The sequence below is a fragment of the Centrocercus urophasianus genome, unplaced genomic scaffold (genome assembly GCF_019232065.1).
Source record: "Centrocercus urophasianus isolate 14NV4802_14NV808 unplaced genomic scaffold, USGS_Curo_1.0 seq_10, whole genome shotgun sequence".
NCBI lineage: Eukaryota > Metazoa > Chordata > Aves > Galliformes > Phasianidae > Centrocercus > Centrocercus urophasianus.
The window spans coordinates 60,213,833-60,240,744 of NW_024884142.1; the positions used below are offsets into that span (position 1 = coordinate 60,213,833).

General features: G+C 36.3%; 1 protein-coding gene across 1 annotated transcript in view; it reads left to right on the plus strand.

The window, feature by feature from the left end:
- QKI (QKI, KH domain containing RNA binding) overlaps nucleotides 1–26,912 on the plus strand; it is a 136,923-nt gene that overhangs the window by 99,570 nt on the left and 10,441 nt on the right. The window contains exons 5-6 of the mRNA XM_042820699.1: nucleotides 24,167–24,254; nucleotides 26,581–26,853. Of these exons, the coding sequence (XP_042676633.1) occupies nucleotides 24,167–24,254; nucleotides 26,581–26,853 (361 nt within the window). The remainder of the gene's footprint in view (nucleotides 1–24,166; nucleotides 24,255–26,580; nucleotides 26,854–26,912) is intronic.

The following is a 26,912-nucleotide window of genomic DNA, read 5'->3' on the forward strand; positions in this document are numbered from 1 at the left end:
CAAACCAGAACAGTGGCACAGGGAAAACTGGGATTGCAGCAAGCCAACCATGGGTATACCTAGACTTGCATAAAGTTGTGTGTTTGTTCACCTGCAGATGAGAAAATAATCAGAAATGTGGTATAACAGAGTATGATAATGGGAAAAAAAAAAAAAAGGAAAGCCTACTTGTGTCCAGTACTGGTAATTTCAATAACTTACCAACAATATCAACACAGATTTAATTATGTTGAGCAGTCTGTAAGTAAATTCTGACATGCACTCTAGCAATCTTACTGCTCTGAAAGTTTTTAAATTTCAGTCTTAAAAAATGAGAAAGAGGAACTCCTAAGATAGTTAATTTATGAAGTGCTCATGTATTCTATTTGACTTGTCACTGCGCAGTTAAATGCTTGAGCTTTGCCTAGTGTTGACTATTAAAGAAAAATTGTTTCAGGCCAGCTGCAAGTGTGAAAACAGTTCTCTCTATCATTGTATACAGTGGTGGAAATTCTGTAGACCAGTATCTTGTTACCATCCAAAAGGTGTCTGTATGTGGTACAGTGATGGTAGTACATTTTTTCAGGCTATATTTACTGCAATAAAACTAGGTCATTTGTAGCTTAATTGTATTATAACTTGTGTAATCTGTTAAACTCCTCAACTCTTTTGAAGCGAACTTCATAGTACTAAGAGGAAGGCTAATACTATTTAATAGGATAATTTTGAAATTGTATGGATGGAAATGAAAAAGATGGAAAAATAACAAAAGGGTAAATGTAAATTTATGATGATCTGTGCAGATACATTTCAGGGTTTATGTTTACAGATTCTGATGTGTAGTCGTGATCAGATACATCTACTTAAATAGAACCAGTTGAATTAGATTATAACTTGAGTAGCTGTATGTATTGATTCTTGTCTTTCCTAGGCTTTTCGTACACTAATTGGAGAAGAAAGCTTCTCCATCAGTTATTTCTAACTATCTTAATCGAGCTGTTAATCTGAAACTTCTTCCAGACTTTTTCCATGATTTATAGAACCTAGGAAAATCAGTTAATTGTGTGTACCTACAGTTAGTATTGAATACCATAACTTTTTCAAAGTATCAATTGGAGATGTATGCTATCTTCTTCTGTTTTTTCTTTAATATTTATTTATTTATTATTAAAGTATCACAGTATGTAACTTGAAAAACAAATGACTGCTATTTCAAGAAAAGATCTTGGGAAATTAATGAAATTGTCTCCCAAAGAGAAAAAAAACTTTTTTTTCGCCTAGAAGTCAGTAGACACGTGCAATTCCAGTGCAAATTTATGCATTGATTTGGGATACTAATTAGATTTTATATGATTTTTCTGTATTCAAGAAACAGTACTTAATCTCTTCGGTTTTGGTAGATGTCATTGTGATGGAGTTGATCTATAATGGCAATTCATTTTGTTGTTCTTTTTTCATCCTTCGTCCCATTTTTTCCCCTTATTTTCTTTATTCTTGAGTGCTCTTCCTGTGCATCTTGTATACTGCTTTCCTTCCATTTCTTTTTTCTTTTTCTTTTGATGGTCTTGGAACAGAATTTGTCTGCTTGAATCTTCATATAAAACCTTCTTTAAGCTCAGGGGATCTGGAGGTGCTGTTTGACAGCAGGCTGAACATGAGTCAGCAGTACCCTGGCAGCCAAGAGGGTGAGCTGCATTTTATGACTGATTAAACACAGCATACCCAGCCGGTCAAAAGTGGTGATTCTCCCGCTATATTTAGTGCTGGTGCATCCTCACCTTGAATATCAGTGCAGTTCTGGTCTCCACAATATAGAAAAGATGTTAAGGTCTTTGAAAGCATCTAAAGGAGGCACCAAAGTCGATTACAGGGCTGGTAAGCATGTCCTGTGAGGAGAGGCTGAGAGCACTGGGATTGTCTGGAGAAGAAGAGGTAGAGAAGTGACCTCATTGCTCTCTGCAGCTCCATGAGGGGAAGCCCTGAAGTAGATACTGGACTCTAATCCTGGAAACTATTGACAGGATGCAGAGGAATATCATAGAGCTTTGATAGAGAAGGTTTAGACTGGTTGTTAGGAAGAATTCCTCTACCATGAGGGTGGTCAAATAATGGAACAGGCTTCCTTCCTAGAGAGATGGTTGATGCTTGATGCCCATCGGTGTTCAGGAGGCTTTTGGACAATGCCATTAATAATAGGCTTTAAATTTTCATTAGTTCTGAAGTGGTTGGGCGTAGGGTCCCTGAGAACTGAAATATTCTCTATATAAAATCTGCTTAAGTATTTCTTCCCTTATGTGGGGAGTGTATTATAAAGCTGTGATTCTATCTGTCTGTGTCATTAAAGGTGGTAAGAAAACTCAGCAAACTAAAGGGAATCAACTCTTTGAAAGGGTTGATAACAGCAGGATGAGGGGAAATGGTTTTAAGTTGAGGGAGGGGAGATTTACGTTGGATGTCAGGGGGAAATTCTTTACAGAGAGAGTGGTGAGGTGCTGGAACAGGCTGCCCAGACAGGTTGTGGATGCCCCATCCGTGGAGGTGTTCAAGGCCAGATTGGATGGGGCCCTCACAGCCTGGTCTAGCATTAAATGGGGAGGTTGGTGGCCCTGCCTGCATGTGGCAGGGGGGTTGGAACTTCATGATCCTTGAGGTCCCTTCCAGCCCTGGCTATTCTGTGATTCTGTGTAAAGATGCATTGCTTTTCTTACCTTTCATTTCTAGTGACCGCTAATCTTTTAGATTCCTATTTTACTTCACATTTTTGAATTTGAAATTTTTTCAAAATAACTATACTTTTTCTTGTGAGAGAATTTTGAGTTTTATACATAAATGCATATGTATGTATTAACTTTGCATATACATGTTTTAACATATTCTGATATTGAGTATCAAAAGTTGTGTTTTTTATTCAGCTGGTTTTCTTTTTTGAAATCATAGCCTTGCATTTACCCTAAGTGAAAGAAATGCTACTTATAGGATTGTGGTTCTTGGAGAGATATAGTGTAGAGATCTGCTGTCCTGCATTTCTGTCACATTTTCGATTAAATAAAGCTAGAATATTAAGGTCAGATTGCTTTATGTATGAGTGTAGCAGTGCTTTCTGGAAGGATCTTGGAATTGCAAAGATTTTTATTTGCAGTAAAAGTAAAGTAACCAGTAAGTGCTTCCCTTTTCAAGCTATTTAAAGTATGCTGTATTGCCAGTGTTAGTTTTGAAATCTAGATTCTGATTATACAAAAATAAAGCTTGTTATACAAACATCTGTAGTTTAATGCTGACTGATGATTTATACTCATCAAGCTTCTCTTCATTATGCTATTTTGATGTCAGACTGCAGAAAATTCTAGCGGTTGGGAAAGTGATCCGGATTTTCCAACTACTATTCAGTAGAAAATGTGTTCTTTTAAACAGTACAGAAAATACTCGAGCATGCAGTATAGAACTAATGAGATTTTCTTTAATATTTTGCTTATAGGCTGATTTTAATGTAAGAATGTTCTGGACTCTCTTATCAGAAGAAACGTAGGTGAGCATGATGTAGGAGATTGGAGCTAACTATTTAAAATAGCTTAAGTCAATTGGACTGGGCCATTAACAACATACTTTTAAGTTAAACTTAGGACTGGCAAACTGTCCTGGAAAGTGAAAGATGAAATGTTACTGGAAAGTGGTGTTGCTTGGATTGCAGCAATTAGTGAGAAGCTTTTAAGTCCTTGTCAAGTTCATTTTTCGTGTGTATTGTTGGAAATTACATGTTTTCTACTATTTTTTTCTCATATATCTTAGTAAGTATTTTCAAAACTTTCTTTGTTTTCAAACATACTGTATTAGTAAGGCTAACAAAATATATTTTTTCTTGCTTTAAAAATGAAATTTCCATATGCGGAATTCAGAAACCATTGTTGGAATTCATGGTGGTTTTGCCACTTCTTTCTCAGGGCAGATTTATACCACTGAACATCCAAGGAATCTTGCAGTAATACTAGCAGCTGTTTTGATTCTGAGATCCAGATCTTTTGGTATCAATACGCTTGTATGATATCAGATGCCAGGTTTTAAATGATTCATGAAAGAAAGTCAACTTTCCATGTTTTCGTGTTTGCTACAAATCCTGGACAGTGATTGCAAAGGGATGCAGTTTTGTCTTTCTTCTTAGTGCAAAGGATATTTTTTGCCTCTGGAAGGTGAAACTTGCTCAAGATCAAATGATATGTGCCCATAGAGAGCAAGCGAATATAGGCTGTAGTTTCTGATCCTGGAGGTGGGGACTGTCATAAGTATCAGCATACCATGTGCTATGATGTGCAGCAGTGATGGTTTCACATCAGCAGAATATCCTTCTAAATATGCAAACAAGTCAGTATGCTCCAGTTGTTACGACTGTCCTGTTAATTTCTAAATAGACCTTTGGAAGATAAAAAGTAGCTGCACTTATTCTTCTTTATCACTAATCTGATGTATGTCCAATCCCTTTTTTACATTTCCTTTTTAATTTCTTTAAAATATTGAACCTCTTCTCAAGAATAACTTCCTTTTAAGATAAAAATGGCATTTCCTGTCTCAATATAGCTCAGCTGTTTTTTGTTTCTGAAGTTTGCTGGCATTCACAGAAATTTGTTTTGTTGTTTGTTTGTTTTCAGAAATAGGAAATATAATATTATTGATTTGTTACATTGTTTTGACTTTCTAATTCTAGAAAACTATTTCATTGTAAGATCTGTGAAGATTTCCTAGACTGTTTTCAAAAAAACATATGTGGCTCTAATTGTGTTCTGGAATAATGTTAGGAACAGGAGTACATCATCCTTATGCTACCTAGCTTCAGTTTCTGGAGGTTACATGGGAGAGTTTTCTTCTATGGATAATTTTGTAAAGACATCAACTTGCAAAAGGCTTAAGTATGGGGGACAGAAAACACACACACACAAAAAAAGCCCTCCCAGAATAGTTTAAATTTAGTGTTAACTGGTTCAGATTTTTGAGCATTATTGCTACGAAGTTTTTTTGCCATGATGGCTCCATGGAGAATTTTTCCCAGAAATGATTTCTTGACCGTTACCTTACCATGAGATATGTAAAACTTCAGTTGTGTTCCCCCAAATTGAATTAGAAAGCATTGCATATAGTTGATTTCATCATCCATAAAATATTTATTGACACCATGCCATTCTTTTCACATGGCTCTGATTTAGTATCTATATTTTCTTAAGCTTCTCACAGACATATTCCAGTTGTAATATATTTTATAACATATTTGACTGTAATATAGCTCAAGATATGTTGGATATATTACACTATATGTATTATGATTAATGTTGAAATTACACATTCACAGCTAAACTGAATACTTTTATATGACAGGATGTAAAGTTCTCTTTAGCTCGTCATTCCAAAATTGCAATGCTTGTTTAAAAAAGAAAATAAATGTGTACATACACACTGAGAACTTAGAAGGTAATCTAGCAGTTATAGTATGAAAATATTTCATTTCACTGCAGCAATACTTTCTGATGGGAAAATGTCAAAACAATTTGAATTGTAGAAAAAAGTGGTCTTTGCCTATAGAGATAAATGGAGATCTCTTGAGCAGAAGCTGACAAAGCAATCTTTTCAGCTGCAGTATTTGAAGGAAACGCAATGCTAAGTATAAGAATTAAGCTTTGTCTTCACAACGTTCACTACATGGATTTTTTATGCATATTAAAGTTCTGAATCCCTATTAAAGAGTGTGGCAAGACAGTCAATCTTGAAAACAAATGCTAGTATCTTGCATGACAGTTTGGCCACCTCGATCAGAAGCCCATGGCAGCCCATGAAGTTGAAGTGGTACTTCATTCCTAACAGCTGAAAATTTTCTTCATGTGAATAGATTCCTTTTGTATATGCATAATTTTTAATTGAATTTCTAAAAAGGATTATATTGACTGCCCTTCGAAACAAAAGCTATTCAGGTCAGGATCATCTGTGGAAAACATAAACATACCAAAGGTGGTATTTTGTACCTTTTTTCTTTTTTTTTTTTTTTTTTTTTTTCTTTTCTTTGATCTGATTTTTTCACAAATATCAAATGCTTAGCTTAACAAACATATAAGTCAGGTCAATGTTACACTAGTGCATCTTTTCATCTTACTAGCTGTTACAATGTTCTTTGATTTGTAATTTGGAGCTTTTAATAGTCTATGTAAAGATTCATGGGTTGGTGCCCATTGTAGTGCATTGCATTTGAGCCCTCCTCCTAGTTTTCTTTTGAGAGTTGCTAGGAACTTGTTCAGGGAGAATGTTCATCTTGTTTGATTTGTTTCATGGAGATATTCCAATGGGCTTACTTTTCCATTTGTGGTACTCATGCCTTCCCATTCTTGTTCCTTTTCAAAACAACAACAAAAAAAAGATTTCTACTTCTTCACAGTGCTAAGCAAAAAAACTTTTTGGGATGGCACTGTCCTTGTCCTTTTTAGAAGACAGAATTAGACAGAGCTTAAGCTTGTCTAGTACTGGCTCAGAGACAGTAAATGTTTATTCTGTTCAGAATTGAATTGCTGTTTGCATTCAATGGAAGTGGGAACAGCTGGAGAGAAGAGTGAGGGAGCAGTCATCAGTTTCCTTCTCACTTTCCTGATTAAAAGTGACAAAGGGAGGGAGAAAAGAAGTTCTCAATGCTTTGAAAGGACATGGGTGGCTTTATAAAAACTGAGATGTTGTGGTGACAGTGAGAGTGGACACTTATACATCCGTGTAATAGTATAACACACAACACATAGCACCATTTTATGTAACCTTATTGTTATATCCAGTGTGTGGGAGCAAGTCACAGAAGATAAATTCGTTTTGTTTGTGAGGTGATCAAATACCTTCAGTAGACCAACTGCTGCAGTTGGTGGCTGAATTGCCATCTTTGCCGTTCTGCTCTTTGTTTTTATTTCCTTCCTAATGTTTTGTTCTGCCAAACTTCCTTGCATAGAGATGCTTTGTCTTTGCAGTGGTGGAGCCACTCCAGTAAAAAGTTGTAACAGGAACGTACATCCGTTCGTGTACACAGAGGTGTTGCTCCTGTTCTCTGCTCTGCACAACCATTTTAATCTGAATGGGAAATCTGTCTGGGGACCAGAGTACAGTAATTAGCAGTCTCTTCAGAGTGTCAGAGCAGAATTACCATTGTAATGGTTTAGCTGGAGGATAAAAGGATTGAATTTGGGTCTGCCTTCCTGCCAAACTAAATGAGTTGCCATGGGAATTTTCAAATATAAGAGGCGTTTACTTAAAGCAATTTGGCGACTTTGAATAAACTCATAAATTACGGGTTTTAGGGGAGAGATCCTTGCTTTCTCTGGCATAGGCTGAACAGCAAAGAAGACTGTTAGTAAGCTCTTTACATTCTTAATGAGTTGTTCCATGCTCCTGTGCAGACTATCAGCTTATTAAGGCTAAACTATTTCTGCTAAATGCAGTACAGTAAGCACATTTTCAGAGACTTGAGTGTGCAACGAATCTCTGGAGTAAAAAAATAAAATCTGATTGCTCTAAATATAAATTGAATTTCCTTTGCTAGATTAGATCTATTTTCAAATAATGCTATTCAAAATGGTTCTCTGTATTGTTTCAATAAACATTAACCTGCTATTGATTTCAACTTTCCTCTGCATGTAATATTTATTGCAACACTTGTCAAGTCTGCTTCTGGTAGGGGAGGAGGGCAGTGAAGGTTTCCTTTGAAAACAAATAAGGTGCTGTGGGCCTTCAGACTGTTTTTTTTTCAGGTCACATGTAAATATTTTCCCAGCTCAGGCTTGCATTCTCTCTGAAGGGAGTTGGGCTTTGACCTGCTGACTTCCTTGTCAGCACCAATGCTATTGAAATGTGAGAAGATGGACTTTCTGCTTTCACAAATGCCTCAACGGATGAGCATCACTTATGCTTGCTTAACCTTCAGTTGTGCTCAAGAAGTCAGCTGTGCTAGTAAGAACTGATGGCCAGTGTTGTGCACTATTTGTTTGGAAGCATGTGTTAATGTTCTTCTGACCACTGTGAAATTTGCTCACCCACTCACAGAAGGAAATGGGGAAGCTGATATGCGCTTGAATTCTTGGATATTCGATTTTAAAATTGATATGGTAGGAGTTGTTATACTTGGTGTAGCGTTTTTCTCAAAAATAACTTACATTAGGTTTATAGACTAAACTTAAATGCTTAAATGTTTCCCTGTGATCTTCCCTATGTAAGTATGTATCTCAAATCTTAGCTCATCGATATTAAGATATTGTGATTGGACTAATTAAGACGAGAGCAGTAACTGTTGTTATGTCCAAACTTAGGCTTTTGTTTTTACTACTTCAGCAGTAGAAGTATAACACCTTCATAAGAATCTTACATCACTAGTAGGAATCCTGTAAATAGTAAATTTGTGCTGGTGATTCAATAGCTGAACAGCTGTTCTGTTCTAACAAATTCTTAAACTGTTACTAATGATGCAGCTGAAATTCTGTTTGGTGGCCTCGGGGTAATGTTTCTATGAAACTTTAGAACTATCTCCAAAGAAATTAGATGAAGACAAGAGTAGCATTTGCTAGTACTGATACTCTGAATTTTAGCAGTTCAAGTTACATTTAAAAGTATTGTTTTCCCATATTAAATGTGTTCTAGGCTCTATGTATTTAAAAATTCTCCCCTCACTTTCTTGGATGATCTGCAGCAAATTCTAATGGTATTATCTAAGTGTTTGCAAAGTGTCTTTTGAGAATGAAACTATGAATACTGTTTGCATTTTTAAAAAGTTAGTGCAGGAAATGTGCTACTGAGAACAGTGCAGACTACTGGGTTGAACTTAGCATAATTTAGATACATAGCACAAATACCTTACAGCAGCTCTGCAAAACTCATTGGTGTTTGTCTGTAGTCTTCAAATTTCATAGAGTGATTTTTTTCTTTGTTTTTCTGAATTTTGATTCCAAAGGCTTGCTGGTCTTTCTCGGGCCCTATCTTAGTTCAAGTCTTGTGCCTTCTTCCTTTTCATCCTCTGCTTGACTTGCACAGCTAAGATGGACCTAAGTGACAGTGAGAGCACAGGAGCAGTTTAAACCAGTGGTTTTGTTTGTTTCTTTTGCCAATTCAGGTATCGAGATAAAGATATCTGATAGTTATTTATAACTGAAACCTGGGCTTCATTGTGTTACCTTAGTTTTGCTAAGATCTTGTATAATCTTAGCTCTTCCATGAGTAGAAGCTGAGGAGAACATAGAATTGCTACATAATGATTTGTGGTGTTTTGGGTTTTTGTTGTCTTTTTGTTTGTTTGTTTTAAGAAGGTTTTTCATAACCTGAAAATTACTCATCATTTGCATCGGTAACATATTTTCATTCATTCTAGAGAGGGATATGGAATTGTGAGGATAGAAGGATATGCACCTACTCATCCTGTTAGAAATCAGATTTTTTTTTTTTTTTTTTAAAGCATATTCTGTATTTTATCTTGAGCAGTGCAGAGAGAAACCTTTGGGCATTGTTATCCAATTGTATGATATATATAAAAGACTCTGTATAAGACAACTTGCCTATTATGCTGTCTCAGGCATAACTGAGTTGGACTTACTGAGGAATGAATTTGTGATGCCAACTGTTAGAAGCGAAATCTTTCTGCTTCGCTGCTGAGCACAATTGCAGACTTCGACTACTTACTTTGTGGATGAGCGTAACAAAATAGCACTTGTCAGGCTTCTCTGTAACCTGATTTTATTTGCTAAATAATAGAGAAATAACCTGAAAAATTTTCTGCTGATTTTGGAGAGGTACATCGCCGTACTGAGTGTCTCACAAGCAGCAGAACACAGAGGACTGTCCAGGTAATAGGCACCAAAAAATGGGAATACAGGGGGGAAGAAGTGGGAAGCTATGAAAAATTCCCTGTGTTTAGTTTGTTATGTTTTCTAGGGTTCTTGCTACTGCTGGTCTGGAAATCCAGAGAATCAAAGAAGTATGAGTTCCCCTAGACTAGTAGGGTAGCATCTGTTTGTTCTCAAGGCACAACCCTCTCTTTTCTGATAAAATCCTTTAAATTATTTTTATTCATTTTTCATGTAACTTTGCTTCTTCTAGGACATTGTCACATTGGCTTCTGATCTTTAGATTCCCTAAGTTTGTATCTTTCTACATTTCTTTTTATGTAGTCACTGACTTCATAATAAGCTTTTTGGGAGTGGAAGCTATGTATGCATACTGGTACTGAGCTCTGAATCAGACTTTACATGTTATGCAAACATGAACATTGCATGCAGAGACATGAAAATAAAGTGCATTGTCCCAGGACATACAGTTCTTGGCTGAAGAAAATCAGTTCTCACTCACTGTAGTTATATAGAAGAATATAATACAGAAAGATCAATATCAAGAAATAGGTTTTTGGGGCGGTGCTCAGCTTTCTAAGTGTTAAGGATATACTATTGGTAGTTGGTGTGGATTTAAAGTTGGTGGCCTACAATGTAAAAATTACTAGTTTAGTATGATTATGTTTCAGGAGAGATTTAAAATAGAATTCTTTCAGTGCTTCTTAGGAGTGCAAATATCAAAGCTCAAAGGTCTCTGCAAAACATGAATGTTAGTAAATATTTACACTAGTAAGTGAATGGCTGAGATTGTAGCCTTTGCTTCAGAATAGCAAATCTACAAATGGAGAAAGAATAATTCACATAGTTTAAGGTAGACAATAAGAAGAGCATGATTAGTACCAGTGGTCAAGACAGCAGTAGTAGTGTTCTTCCACAGAAGACCGGCAGTAAGAAGAGTGACTATAAATAAAGAGAAATTGGTAAAATAAAATTAAAAAGTATTGTATGAGTTAGATAGAGAAATAAGAAAAATGAGCTGAGATAATTTAATATGAAGATACATCGGTTGTAAAGTGGTAAATTGCAGCTTCACCCTCAATTAGAAAAGACAATACCATGCTTCTAGTTTGGAAATTAGTTTGCTGATCTTCAGAATTAAATACTAATTTCACATGGAGCTGTGTCAGTTGACAGCTTCTTGCAGGGGAGGTTTCAACTCCCCTTTAGCTGACAGAAAACTACTCAGGCCTAAAATAAACATTCTTTGCAGATTCACATGTCGATATGGCTCAGGTGTGGGTATAATGTTTGATACAGCAGGGCAAAAGTGAGGAAACAGGGTAGGATTGTGACCATTGCCAGTTAGTTGTATCGACTTGCAGTACCACGGAAGTGCTGAGATTTTTTCCCTTTTTTTAATCAGTTGACTTCTTTGACAGCAGTATAAGTCCTCTGCCTAATCATCCAGAAGTTGTAGGCTAGAAAAAAAACAATTTTTTGCATTTTAGCATCATCTGTTGCATTCTTTTTGTTTTAAGTATGTGCTTCCACTCAAATGACTCTCTGTAAGTTTCCTATCTGATTGATCCCCATTCCAGCCTCAGTTTTTAAAGGTCTCTGTTTACTGAACTCAGCCATGTGCAAATACACTGGAGCTTAGTTCTACACATTCTAGAAACAAAAGTCCCTTTTTGAATCATTTCACAATTGCCTGTGCTTTTCAGTCTTTTTGGATCTTTGCTGTCTATATTTTCTTTGACTTAAGGAAAAGAACTTCTTCTCTTCCCATTGATGAAGAGAAAGTAAATATTCTTAATTTACTTTTAGAGTCAAAAAACTTGCAGCCCTTTTTAGGTGCGATTCCTAATTTTTAATTGTTCTTTTTTCTTTTTTTTTCTTTTTTTCTCTCTATAAATCATTTTTATGTGCATGAAAGTAATTTTTTTGTTGCAAAATATTGTGCATAAGTATCCATTAAGTTAAAATATGTGAATTTGGGTATTTGGAATATTCATGAGATTCCACAGTTCAGAGGATTAAGAGGGGTTTGGGTGATTTATCCCGTTGTAGAGAGTATATTTTAAGCTGCTTTTACTTACAGGTGTGTACCTTGTCTACTGGAATTTGAAATGATAATTCTATGATCTCTGAAAGACAGTTTCATTGTACTTATTTCAGGTATCTAAATGGAAAGAGATGCTTTCTCATAATGATTGGATTAGAATAATAAGTGCTCAGAGAACTGCAGTCTGAACAATATTGAAACAGATTTATGGGTAAAGATTTGAAGAACAAGATTGAAATCTAGAAACGGGAAAATGAGAAGGATTCAAGAATCTTTCTGAAATGAAACTGAAAATTCAGTTTGCAATGATTGATGTGCAAGGCATTGGCAGTGAACATGTAGGAAAGAAGGAAATTATCATTTGAAAAGCTTGGAGTTATTAGGATGAATTTCATTTTTTAATATTTCTCCACAGAACTGATACAATACATATTTCACATTTAAGGTTAGTAGAAAAGCTACAGAGGAGCTCCCACATAGAAATATTGTAGGATTATCTTATTGCAAATGATTCCCTAAGTGTGACATGACAGCGTTCATCCAGCTTGGCTTGGTTACTGCTGAGCGTTTCAGCCACGGTTCAGGTACTACTCGGCAGTTCAATAAGGAAAACTGTTAGATGAATTTTTAGTGTAATGCATGATTCAGAATCTCTAGCGAGCTGTTCAGATACAACACTATAGAATACGCTAAATTCAGCAACAAATGGAAGCATGGAAGTCTTGATTGTTGTTTATATCTGTCCCAGTATAGACTTGAACTCACAGTGAAATTTGATCAAATTTTTAATACATGTCCTGCTAAATGGTTACTTTAGCATTGTGCCTGTGTTTCTGCTGAGGAGGCAGACTTTTAAAATAGTATGTGGAGCAGCAGGGGAATCATGAAAAAATTAATTATTTAAGATAGGCCTGATATATAATTATCTCATTCTAAGAAAATTAGACTTAAATTATTGTTATATCATGTTGTTCATTCAAATATGATTGAGAAAATGGATTCAAGTCAGCTCTTTCTTTTAATATATTTTCATATTTCAAATTTTCAAAGTTAGACTTCCTCGGCTTGCACTTGTGTATGTATGCAGTACTTTGTATTCAGTATCTTTAGTTGTGTTTAGTGCAGAAAAACCTTCTTCAACTTCAACTTAGGGAAGAAGACAAGTGGTATTTACAATAACTGTCTTCAGCCCAAATATGCAACAGGGGACAAGGGGTATTCTTTAGAGAAGACCTCAGTGCATAGCCTTCTCTGGAGTAACTTTCTGGAGGACTGTCTCTCTTAAGTGCAGAGGACTGGTTGCAGTATACAGCCTGCAGAGTGCTTGGGTAAGAGAATAAGGTGATCTTGAAATGGAGAGAATGAAGAGTTTTTAAAAATGAAAGATAAGCAAAGAGCAACTAGAAGGATAAAAATGCAGTGATGCTGGATTTAAACAAGTCAGGGCCACAATCAATATGTCTTACTTCAGCTTTGAGCTCCAGGATATTTTTTTTTTTCAAGAACATAAGACTTCCATATGCTTGAATTAACCTAAATGAAGTATGCTGGAAATATATGCACTTTTTTTAACAGAAGTAGTAAAATGATTATTACATCTGTGGGAGAGTCATAGGAAAATGAAGTATATTGCATGGTTTTTAATGATTTACTTGGAATACACTAATGTTTTGTAACTGAAGCTGTTAAAGTTGACGCCCAAGATTAATGAAATTATTTAAAAATTAAAATATGCTCCATGTATATTTTTCTGTAATATGCACATTTCAAAAGTGTCTTGGCTAAACGTATGAAACTTTGCCTTTTGAGGCTTTTAAAATGCTAAACTTGCATAGAGCTACTTTGAAAATAATGATACAAACTGACGGTAGAAACTTTCATGCCTTCCCTTGACTCCTCATGAGCAGGTTTTCAGGGCTATCTGGGCTCCAAGATGGCTCTGGCAGTTTGTTACAGATGGGGAGTTCTGGTAGCTGGCGCTCCTGGGATGGCCACAGGTTGCAACTCTGCTGGGACACAGCAGCGTTGTCCCTTGGTCACACGGTGTGCAGTGGGGTAATGCTTTTGGGAAGCGTGCATCAAAGGCCCTTTGTTGACAGTCTTGGCTAGGCAGCACTGTGTTCTCGCTGCTGTCTCTGGAAAATAATCATTGGGTAGTCTCAAAAAGCTGAAAAGAAAGCTCAATAAATAGCAAAGAAAGCCTTCTCCCTAGCAACATACTGCCTTGGAGCAGCTTGAGCCTTCAAATGGAAGGTCATATGATTGACATATTTGTCCGCTAAAGAGAGTGCACACAATTCTTTTTTTCACATCTCTGTATTTTTAAACTGTGTGAAAGCAGGTTTTAGCCAGCCGCGAGCGAGGGGAGCCCAGCCAGTTGGAATAGTCCTGTTGGCTTGCTGTGGGCCCCGTCTGCTCTGAGGGTGCAAGGAAAGTAGGACAGGCGTCTGCGGTGTTTATGGAAGAATTAACTTCGATTTTTAGAGAGTGACATTTATATTAGAGTAGCAGTAAAATGCATATAAGACACATATGCCCTATTATTACAGTCAGTAGATCTGTGGCTTGCATCTCTGCTTGTAAGCAGCTGAAATTAATTGTGAACTTTTAGTAGTCATTCACATTTTAGCAGCTGTTGAGAATTAGTTAAAGCATAAAGTCCCTAAGCATAAAGCATCTGTCCCTAAGGTGCTTCCTCAGTTACTCTAGAAATTTAAGTCGCAGGTACATTGTGTTTTTGTGCATCTTAGGTTTAAATATATGTATTTTTATATCTCAATATTACACATTTCTCTGAGTGGTAGTTTTATTCAAACTCATTTGTCCTGTTTATACATTTCAGTCATTTGTCGTTAGACTACTCCACCACACAGAGAAAAGAAAAAGCATCAATAAAACCATGCCATTGCTCAATCTGTTCTGCTGGAAATAAAACAGTTATGTAAAATACTACCAAAGGAGGGGCAGGTGAAATGCAGAAACAGATATATTTTTTTATATTGGTTACCTCATCACACTTCCCTGTCACAAGTCTTGTTGAACATGTAAGTGATAGTCAGTGAAGCTGCTGGAAGACTTCTGTTCCCTAAATCTTGGAATTGGATAAGCCAAACATTTGTGATTTTAGTCTCTATTCTAATACATGATTTTGTTTTGATTGGTCAGCATTATCCTTTCAGGGCATTTCAAGCTGAAAATAAAAATATCTTAAAAGTCAGTGCCACAGCCTGAATTTCTGCGTGACATCAATTGCAACCCTGAATCCTGTGTTTAATGGAACACTTGAAGAATGTACCCTTATTTGCAGCAAGTCTTTCCAGTGTTTTCTCACCAGCAGTTATTTTTCTTTTGTTGCTTTAAAGAGAGAACTTGTCACATTCTTTCTAGATTACTAACTTTGATCTAAAATAAGATGTCACTTCTCTTACACTTTTGTTATTATTATATAATAATATTATTATATAATATAATAAACAATATAATAAACAATATAATAAATATTATTTTATGTGGGAACTGATTAAAAACATAAAGGACACGTTTTACATATGAAAATGTGGGGTCATATTTCAATACCACTTTGAGAATGAAAGGCTTTGTTTATGTGCTAAAGTATTAGCATAGCTGGAAACAGAATTAACTGGCCCTGGAGTCTGCAACAAAATGCTGGTTTTGAAGTAGTGGGCTCTTTTGGGAGGTGGAGAATATAACGTCTGAGTTCAGTGTCTTTGCTTTACGTAAGAGAAATTTAGAGCTGTTTACATTGTATAAACTCAAATAGAAAACTCCTGAGATATCAAAATAAATAACAGGTCAGGCTAGACCAATGTACAAGTATTTTAATAACAATCCCATTTTTATTTTTCTAACGACTGTCTCTTATCTGTACCTGTTAGAGAAACTGCCTTTACTGTATGTAGTTGTGAAGCGTAAATTAGAGAAATTATTTTTTATAATATATTGTACATACAACATGGATTAAAACATTTGTCCCAGTATAAGTGGAATGCATCAACACAATTTCAGAGTGTGTTGGCATGGTTCAGTCTGTTACAAAAGCTAGAGGTGGAATAACGATCTGCATAGTATGGGTTATGTTTGATTTCTGTTCCGTTCTGATTCCTGTTACGTTTGTGGTACTTAAGATGTTGCTGGTAGAGCCTTACATGGGAAATGTATACTTACAGGCTTGTCTGGTGGCATCCCATTCAGTGTGAGTATAGTTTAACTCTTTTTTTCAGAATTAAACTAACCACTGGGGAAGAAGTCTGAGTGTCTAGCACTCCAAAATTAGAAACACCAAAAATAGTGTTCAGCTCTGAAAATTTAACTGGGTTTTCACATTGCTAAAAATAGATCTAATGCCATAGATCACATTATTGATAATTATTTCATCTGAACGTTAATACATATATTAATAAATACATCTTAATGTATTCCAGAATAATTATGTCTTTTTCAAAACATTGTAGAGGGAACTGTATAAATGTTGTTTCCTTTTAATATCAGAGATGGGCTGATGTGTGTAAATATGTCATGAAAGGCATTTCTGGAGCTTTGTCGTTCACTGTTCCTGTCGAGTGCAGTGTGTGGAGCTTCATGTCATTAACATTTGGATGGTTAGGATATGAGGAAAAGACAGATGATAATTCCAAAAAAAGTGCTAAACAAAAAGCAAATTCTGGAAGTAATTACTGTTGAGTGTCCAATATAATCAATCCAAGGGCTGTTATTTCCTTGAAAGCCCAAAAGCCTGTGAGTTAAATATCAGCCCCTTATGACTGTTCTCAGTAATTGTTTGGGACAAGCATAAAAGTCCATTAAGGTCAAACAGAATGCTTCAGGCGATATTTTTTTCAATATATTAGCAAGTAGTATCTAGAAGGTGTATGGTGAAACAGCCCCTAGGTTCCACTGGTACTGTATTTCAGTTTGGCTTATAAAATATGCTTCATGCTGATTTTTCTGTACCTTATCTGTATTTTCCTGTTGCAGAAATGGAAGGTGTGTGGGGGGGAGAGGGGACACTCAAATATAACTGGTAAGCCAAGTATCATGATTAAACATGGATGTGTCAGATAAGGTGACAGAAAGTGTAAAAAGATATGCTGCCTTTTCCTCCTAGTATATCTTTAACATTATGACCAATGAATTTGTCAAGTGAAACAGCACAGTCTTCTTTGCATATCATTTGAACTGAGAGCTTGCTTTGAAGAAGATAAGCAGGCTGTGTTGCCCAGAAGAAATAATGATGCTAATTTATCTTTGCCTGTCTTCACAGACATAGCAGTGTGCATCAGTGTTGAAATGGAAGTAAAGAAATAACTGAGCTACAACATGCTGCATATTCAGTGCCTTAGAGTCTTTAGTGGCATACAGTGTTCTAAGAAATATGGCTGGTTTTAAAGGAGTGATTTCTTTTACTTTGTCTGAAAAGTATTTGGGGAAGCTTCCTCTAATATAAGAAGAGCTGCTGAGTGATGCCAGAAAACAATTATTGGGCGAATTCTCCTTAGTACCAACACAGTTATGTTGTATCTGCTCCATCACCATCAGAAATATACAGTCAAGAATGAGGAAGTTTAAACGATGTATGTTCACCAACAGCTTCTAACTATCTATGTTTATGTTCCAGACATGTGAAACTTACGAGTCTTTGTCAGGTTTCTTGAGGGGATGTTTATTCCTTAACTCTAGGTAACAGAGTAGCTTGCCAGAAATAAGAGCCTTTACAAAAGTGACATCTTAGAGTAGGTAATTGATGAGTAGTTTATGCAGTCAGATTCAGATTATTTTAAAAAGCTCTTTTCTTTCTGTTTTATTTCTGGTTACATGTCATCTTGACTATGATTGCATTCCCATAGATATTTTGGTATTTCCACAACTTAGGTGTTAAAATATAGAGTAAATTTTAAGCATGTGTACTTTCACTTCAATGTTTCCAATGTGTTTTCCTGTGATCTTTTATTATATATTTTAGAATATATTGACGCCTGATATCTGCTTTTTGTTTTAAATACGTGTATGTCTAGGAATTTGTAGTATATTGTTTGTGAGGTTTTTTGTTTATCAGTTATGAATGGAAGGTTTTTGTCCCTGAATGGAGACATTCATGTGTAAAGACTGTTTGACTGGCGCATGGTATGTTTGGAATACTTACTGATCTACAAGTGAATTGCAGTGGAACATTTCTCTTTGTCAGCTAGATAAAAGCATTCCACAGCGTGTTGAGTCAAAGTGAGTGTCAGAGTGCTGGCGATGAAGCTGCAGCTGCTAGTCTGCTCTAGCAGTTGAGGACATGGGAAGGCAGGGTGACAGAGCCCTGCCTGCGGGCTGAGAAAAGCAAGAGCAGTAACAGTAAACTATTTCAGTGGTGCTATTATGTTTTATCAAAACTCAAATTAAATTAGTAAATTGCAAGTGCTTTGTATGTGACAACTTGCCAATGACTTTTCTATTTGAGGAGGGAATTTTCAGTGTAATTGTTTTGTGTGCAGTAAAATTATTTAATGCATTGACTGTGTACTTAAAAATACGTTGTGTTGTTGGCAAAACTCAACCTGAAGCGATGTGGAGAAATGCATACAGACTTGGACAAAAGGTATTAGACAGAGCAGACACCTCTTCCACAGCTGAGAATATCAAGTGTTTCTGCTTATCCGAAGGTGGTGCGGAGAAGGCTGTCTGGCTGGCAGTCATGCCAGTACATGCAGTTGCTGAGGCACTTGAAAGTTGAATGCTGCTTTTTGGTGCTCTTGCCTCGCGGGGGCTGCTTGGTTTTTCTTGTCATCAGCCTGGTGGGAAAGACCCACTGCAGTTAACTGAGGAAGACCAAGACATATTTTTGGTCTTCGTATTTGCACATGATTTATGCATCACTTTTCTTCACCACCACTTCCTCTTCCTACTTGCTGCTCCTTGTCTGATCCTGAAAGGATGGCCCTGATGGATCTGATAAAGGACTGCTGCTTTAAAGCCTGTGCTGGCTGCATCTTTCCTAGGGTTTAGCTCAGTTCAGTTCATGAGAAACCAGCTGAAGTGCAGGAATGTGTGACAGCATGCAAAAACACCATCCAACATGCATAACATTTGTAAGCCGATGACAGTCACTAACATCACCTAAATAAGAATACTTCTGTGGCTATGAACGCTGGAAAAAAAAAGTCAGATTTTCCAGAGTAATTACTGTAAGGGGAAAATGTGTGAGTTGTTTCTATAGAAAGGCTCAAAGCTTTCCCTGCCATTATTAGTGGTGAGAATCAGAATACGTTTTGAGACTTAAGTGGTAAGAACTGTGAGGCTCAAGGAGCTCTATCAGGATAAAGTATGTCTACTGTCATATCTCCGAGCGGATTGTTTGGCTGGTGAATTAATGCAGCTGCAGTCACCTAAGGGGCTTTGTGTGGCTCAGTGTGGTCCAGCAGCAGTAACACAGCTCAGTGTGGGTACTGACTGGCTCAGCTGTGCGCCGCTCGTTCATCTTTGCTCAGTAGTGTCCATTGCTACTCGATTCTTATTTTCTTTCCTTTTTTTTTTTTTTTTATTTTTTTTTTTTATGGAAGTGCCCTTCTATCTACTGTGAGTTATTACAGGCTTCTCTTCCCATTATTCCACTTTCCTCAGAGCTGCCAGTATGCGGAAGCTGATGGTGTGCCCTTCACTTCTGAGGACAATGTTGTTGTCGTCTCCCCAAGTCCTTCATTGGAATAGTGCAGTGAATGCACTTATCTTTAGAATCTGTGTGCTTGTCTACATTCCAGCCTGACACTTTATCTGCCTACCTATCTAGTGTGTCTACCTTTTGTGTATGAATGAAAAGTTTAAAAGTATTGTATTCCTAAGTATGCACTATGCTTATGAGAGTCTGAGGGATTTAAGTGCCTGGAATACAACGATTTCAGAAATATTAGTTAATCAAAAGAATTTCTCCAAGGATCTCAAGATATCTGAGGCTCAACAGGGTTGAAGTAAAGCTCGTACACTGAAAATGCAATGAAAAACATGAGAAGGTAGTAGATTGCTCTATCTGAACTCCCTGGTTCGTGACATAAAACAAGCTCACACTAATAGTTGTTACATGATGATGTTCCACAGTTTTCTCTTAAACAACTAGTGTTACCCAGTATAGGAGATGGAATTATGGTTTTAGGTGGGCATCAATATGGTGAGCCTTGTGTATCCTGTGTTCTTCACTGGGTGAGCCTCGGGCCAGTGTCAGATGCAACGATGGCCTCCATCTTCCTCCTCAGTGAGGTGATACTCCCATTTTGCATTCCCAGATAGGAGCTCAGTCAAGATAGCTTTTGATGTTACATTGGTGTATCTTCCTAGGAACTGTTAAAATCCAAACAGTAATTTTAACTAACAACAACAAAAATAATAATAGTTCTCCATCAGTTTTAGGTGAGCATTACAGATACAGCAGCACTGACAGACTTGGTGCAGGTGACACTAGGAACTGTTAGCACTGTTTTAAACCTTGTGACCACCAGTCCGCCTCTGATAAGGATTAGAAAACCAATTGACTGTGGTCTCCTTCAGATCTTTTTACTGCTAGCACCAGTAGAGCTGAGCTGCTATGAGGAGGGCAGCAACCACACACCCTTGTCTGCATATAGTTGGCTTTGTCAGGATTTATTGCATCTCCCCAGTATTTGTATTCAGTGAGCAGCTGTGAGTGCTTAGATTTAAAGAATTAGGTTTCAAGATACCATTTAAGATTTTTTTTTTCGTAATCTGCATGTTATATTGCACAGGAGAAATACAAGGAAGCACTGAAGATTTAAGAAGATGAGAGGTTTGAGTCAATCACTTGAGCTTCAACTTAGTAATGCAAATCTGGCTTTAAGTGACCTTATTGATGTTTGCTCAAAGTAGCTTCCTCTTGGTACAAATGACTGAGCTTTGTTGTAGCTATTGTACAGGAAACGTACTGTCCCTTTAGAGATTGCCTTTGTATCCCCGATGCAACCTCTCTTTGCTTTAACAGAGAGTGCCTGCAGAAATGCCTGCAGCTAGGATAGATTGCTTCGGTGTGCCTCATTTGATCATCTGTCAGCAACGAAGAGAGGATAGGTCAGAGAAAAACACGGGGCTTGTTTCTCTTTCCCGCCTCTTGGAAATGGGAGCTTTTGACTATTGGTGAATTTTGTCGCATAGAGATCTTTAAACCAGAGACTGAAGGGCATGAAAGGGTCCTGCCCACTTTTGTGGCTAGTACCTGGAAGGGAGACGGCAGGCGGCTGCTACAAGCTAGGGTGCAAGGGGCTGCAGCCCTGGCAGGGCAGGAGCACACCCCGTCATGAGGCGAGGGCTTTGTGTAATGCACAGCGCCACCTTCTGGGCGCCTGGCGCGATGCCCTCCCGTATTGGAGTAGGGGAAGGGATGGTTTGTTTTCCTTGTTGGTTTTTATTTATTTATTTATTTATTCTTTGCCGAATAGGTGAAACAAAATTCCTAAAGTTAAAAAGGCCTGTTAATATCTGCCATTGCAAGTCCTCATCTTCTACCTGTGAGGTATCACTGATACCATCCTTAAAAAATGTTTTAAATTTTGCTTGGGAGCCTGTTTAAAGAATACAAGTTTTACCAGCTGCTGAGTGGTACTCCAGAGAATTAAATCTGCAGAATAAAAATGAAGGTCTCAGTCTGTTTTGTATGCTAAAGACTGCTCTTAGTTTTGTAAACGTACTTTGTAATCCAAGTAACTGCTACATCTTTTCTCATAGAAAGCATAGTGACCTATAGGAATATTGAAGATCCAAAGTAAATGAATCACTTTGTCTGGGTTTTATTGCTTTTAAGTTGCTATAACTCCTTCTTTTGAGGTTCTCAGAAGGAAAAAAAACAAAAAAAATGTTTTATGTCTTCAAGTTTTTGTCCTATAAATAGCTACATTTGGAAAACGTTCACCATGGTCTAAAATCCAGGATAATAGAGTTACTAAAATTATCCTATCAAATGAAATGAAAGATTCAGCATTTACTGAGACTCATTAATAGTGTCAGATCAATCACCTGAACTCTTATTTGGAGGAAGTATGCAATTTTACATACATAGCAGTATGGGAGATACAGCTGACACTGAGAGGGCTTTTCTGGCTACTTGCATTCAGTGAATAAACCCAAGCGAAAAAAGCAACCAACCAAAACAAACAATAGCAAAGAATAACCATTAAGGGTGGAGGAGAAAAGGGGAATTAATATGTTAAAATCACAATTGCTAAAATAAATTTGAAGAATGAAGCTGTATCCAGAATAACCAGAATTAATAGATTCAGTGTTTGGGTAGAACAATAGATTTGGAATTGTGTTTATTGCATGATGGTTGACTACATAGTATAGATAATTTACCAGCAGTGATGCAATGGAGTAAGAATATCTTTAAAAATAAATTTAAAACAGAAATTCTTTACATGTCAATTGTAAGTCTGTTCTGAGGATTTCACATTAAGCATACTATAATCAGTACATTTTGTATTCCAGAGAGTCTGATTCTAATGACTCTGTAATCTGAGGTTTCTGGTTAGCACAGTGCTTAACTGTACAATTAATTTGTAGTTAAAATGCTAATTGAATGTGTGTTTACTTTTTCAATATAAGCATTAGTTCAGTCTGTCATATGGTATTTAATATATAAATACAATAATGTCTAACTCTTCCATTATATTCTGCATGCATAGCAACAACATAAATTGTTAATGTGCTTAATCTTTGTGTTCAGGTAAATCCTCAGTATTACAGTTGGGAATTCAGTTTTTGACATCCAAAAGTGATTTAGTCTTGACTCATCTACTGTGTTGATTTTAAGTTGTTGATCTGAGAAAAAAATAAATAAAAATAAAAATCAGATGTTACTTCCACTGGGGGCAGGGGATCCTTCAACAGCACTCACACGAAGTAGTTTATTTTGTTCAATACATTTTTTTTGCCCCCTTGTAATTTAATAAGTTACTTCTCCATGTTTGGGAAGTTAAGTATGCATAACAATCTTTTATTTTAAATTTGTCTGAATTTTTTTTTCCATATACTTTGGGTCCACTGAACGTGGATATTCTTTCAACTCCTAACTGGTATGAGATATTTCAGTGCCACGGTTTTATAGTGGAGTTATTTAGTAGTATAGTTTTTAAATTATTGGTGGTGATTGCTGTTCTTTGTGGCTTTTAATTCTGCTTTCCATAATCATCTGTGCTCTTCAAAGGCCTAATTAAAACCACCTGTTGCAGTTGTAGTTTAAGACAGGCGAACAACTGGCTCTGGAATCTGACCGTCTTTCAAAGTAGGTAGCACAGTATCCAGGCTGTCATTACCTTTGAAAATCAATGCAGGGGACATGTAAGCTGCCCTTTTCCCCTCTCAGTGAGTCTTTCAGAAGTGGTAAAGAATATGAGAAGCAAGGTGGTATCTCAATATTAAAGTAGATACTGATGACCATCTCATGGATTTCATATGCCATTATCTTGTTTTCTGGTGGATAGAATGTAGTCTAAACAAATGGTAGCATTTCAGCAAAAACAAATCTGAAAACGTCTAGTCTTCAAATAGTGAATGGTACTAATTATACCTTTTTTTTTTTTTTTTGTTAGTATCAAAAAAAGTGGTTTGTTTTTTTGAAGGGTTGGTTGTTTTTTTTGGGGGTGTTGTTTTTTTTTTTTTTTTTTTTTTTTTTTACAAAAGACTACATAATATTTATGGAAATTGTAGGATACCACAGAAAGTAAATAACTTGAGATATATTGAAACCAAACTTAGGAATAATGTATACTGTATAGATGATAGATATATCCTCATCAGAGAATATTTCAAAATTCTGAGTTCCTTTTTACAGCAGTTGTTGATGTTTGGAAAGTTCTCAAATAATTAATTTTTTTTTTTTTTTTTTTACTGAAGCAGTCAGTCAGTATTGCTTATGTAGGTACATATTAAAATAAAGTTGCAAAAAAAGATTGTGGTGTCTGTTCTTCTTATCTGCTAGTAGGACTTTTTGAAGGTACTTCAGGAGTATATGAACTGTCATAATAAAACTTCAGAAAAAAAATGAATTTAACCTTAGTTTTTATAATTTTGGCACGAGTCTTTTGCAAAACTCTCTAAGATACATATCAGTATTAGTTAATGTAGACAATAGGCAATTTGGACTTAATTTCAATGAGAAGTTATAAAAACTTACTGTTTTTTAGATGAATGGGTAAGCAGATGTTTTCCTTGGTTAAAACTTGAAGGCGTTTTATTCTTGCTCTCTTAGATCTTATGCACTAGTGAATTGATAACCTGAACTTTCTTCCTATTTTTTCATATGCAGGCAGAAGGAGAAGACAGCCTTAAAAAGATGCAGCTGATGGAGCTTGCAATTCTGAATGGCACCTACAGAGATGCCAACATCAAATCACGTAAGCATGTTATAATCTTGAGGGTCAATGCAACACTAGTGTTTTCGTAGGGTTTGATTCCTAAGCCTGCTTTCTGGAAAATGGACTCACTGAGTTGGAGAAGGGAAAGCACTGTTAAATAAATAAATAAACCAGAACAGTAGGTGGCCACTGCAGGGGGTCTCTTGCAGATAAGTTTCGCCAGGTTTTGGGTGTTTTTTGTTGTTGCTATTTGCTTTGTATTTGTTTGATTTTTGTTTTCTCTTCCTCATTAAAAAAAAAAAAAAAAAAAGTTTGAGTTGAAATATTTACAGATATATAATTCAAACAAAATGCGACCCTTAAGCCAGATTTTTCAATTTTACAGTCTTTTTTTTTTCCTTAATATGTATATGACACCTTTTCAGTTTTATTATCGAATAATCAGTTTGAAAATATTACACGTGTTCAGGATACTGTGAATACATTTATCTGTATTATATTCCTTCCTTTCATCTTGCTTGCATGTATCCCCCCAATGTTACGTTTTTTCCAGCAATTCAACTGATTTCACTCCTGAGTTCACAGGGATCAGTGATGTAATGAGCCATTTTTACAATTTCTTCCATTAGATTTGTGTGAGAATGCTTTTGTAAACACATGTATGTGCACGTTTACACTTAAAAATTAATTATATAAACCAACTAATGACAGCATATGTATGTAAATTATGTGTGACACAAACTATTTTCTCTAGTTTAAAATCTAATTTCTACTTCTGAAAACATAATTTCTGATGCTCTTCCAAAGTAAACTTTTGCTGTAGCTATGATATTGATATCAAGTGTAGGGACAGTGAAGTCAGCTTTTTCACTAAGGGCCTACTGATATCTGCAAATTTGTTTCTCCACATAAACTCCATTTCAATGTTGAATATGCTTAAAGGTTGGAATGCAGTTAGGTCAATTTGAGAGCATTTATACCAGTGTAATTATTTTGATTGGAAAGGGTACATAAGCAAGGGCTTTCAACACCACGGTGATAGTGATAAGTCTTCACCTCCTGATTAATACCATAATATCTAAAGCTAGCTCCGTTTTAAACCTATTAGAGTCTTCAATTTATTGCAAATTTATGAGTAAAATAACTTTTAGTTTATATTGGTGCAAGTTGTTGCATAGAAACCTTTATATTAGTTTGAGTAATTTCTTTGTCTGCTCTATTCCCATTGGTCCATTTTAAGTGTAGGTGGGATGATGTTTTTTTCAACTTTCTGACTAGATATTTCCATGCTAATATTCACTCTTTGATAATAAGACATTTTCATTGTTTGCATTATGTCTTTACTGAAAACTTAAGATATAGAATCCGTGGTAATGTATTTCAGATGAAAAAAGGAATTGAAAATGTTCAAAGTTTTTTTTTTTTAGTTTTTGCATTGAGCATTTTTGTTTAAAAGAAAACAAAAAAAAATCTACGAACTCCACCCTCTCACCTGAAAATCTTTCCACACGTTTCTCATTTCTCTTTTCAGACCACCATCAGACCATCAGTTAATTTACATTAATGTAGATCAGCATTAGTGCACAGACACTTTTTACAACGAATACTTTAGTTTGACTGTTACCAGCTGATCTGTATTAGTGATTAAGAAGTTGTTTGTATTGTATGCCAGCAGACTTCAAATAGCAATTGAATATGGAAAAGGAAAAAAAAAAAAAAAAAAAAAAGAAAGAAAGAAAACATTTTATCTTGGAGAATTTGTCATGAAAATAATTTTGGAGTATTTTGTTCATGGTATGGTAGGAGAGGAGATTGTGTTTTGTTTCTGGATCCTCTTTTAATTTCACTGATGCTGGAAACTGGAACTGTGTATATGTTTAAATACAACATAAGAGATCCAAAACCTTAGAACTCTCCTATGGTAGCTCTGCATAACTGAGTATCTGTGGACTCTGTAGTAGCACTACATTTTGTACTCTGTATTTGATTATGAAAGTATTTTCCTTGTATCTCCTGCATGCATCTCAGTCTCATGCAGTCTTTATAGCATAAATGAAGAAATGTGGTCTAAATGGAGCTTTTGTGCTGTGTAACCTGTTTGAGAAATCTACCTCACTGTTTTACAATGGCTTTTTTATTTTGCATGTTCATACTTAATCACACTGGAAAATGGAAAGCTGTTTGCATTTGAATGGTGTGCTTTGGCACTGTGTGATCAGCGCATGTACTAATGATTTCCTTTTATTTTTCTTCTTTCCTACTTTTCCCCTTTTTTCCCATTCTTTCCACGTTTTGTACTGCTATCTCCATACTTTCCTCTGAATTTCTTTGCTTACTGTAGCAGCCCTTGCCTTTTCTCTTGCAGCAACAGCCCAGGCTCCAAGGATCATTACTGGGCCTGCGCCTGTTCTCCCACCAGCTGCCCTGCGTACTCCTACGCCAGCTGGCCCTACCATAATGCCTTTGATCAGACAAATACAAACCGCTGTCATGCCAAACGGAACTCCTCATCCCACCGCTGCAATAGTGCCACCAGGACCCGAAGCTGGTTTAATTTACACCCCGTACGAGTACCCCTACACGCTGGCACCAGCTACATCAATCCTTGAGTATCCCATTGAACCTAGTGGTGTATTAGGTAAGACTCTTACCCATGCATGACTGCAGAATACATTGTATGCTTTCGTGGTATTTGCA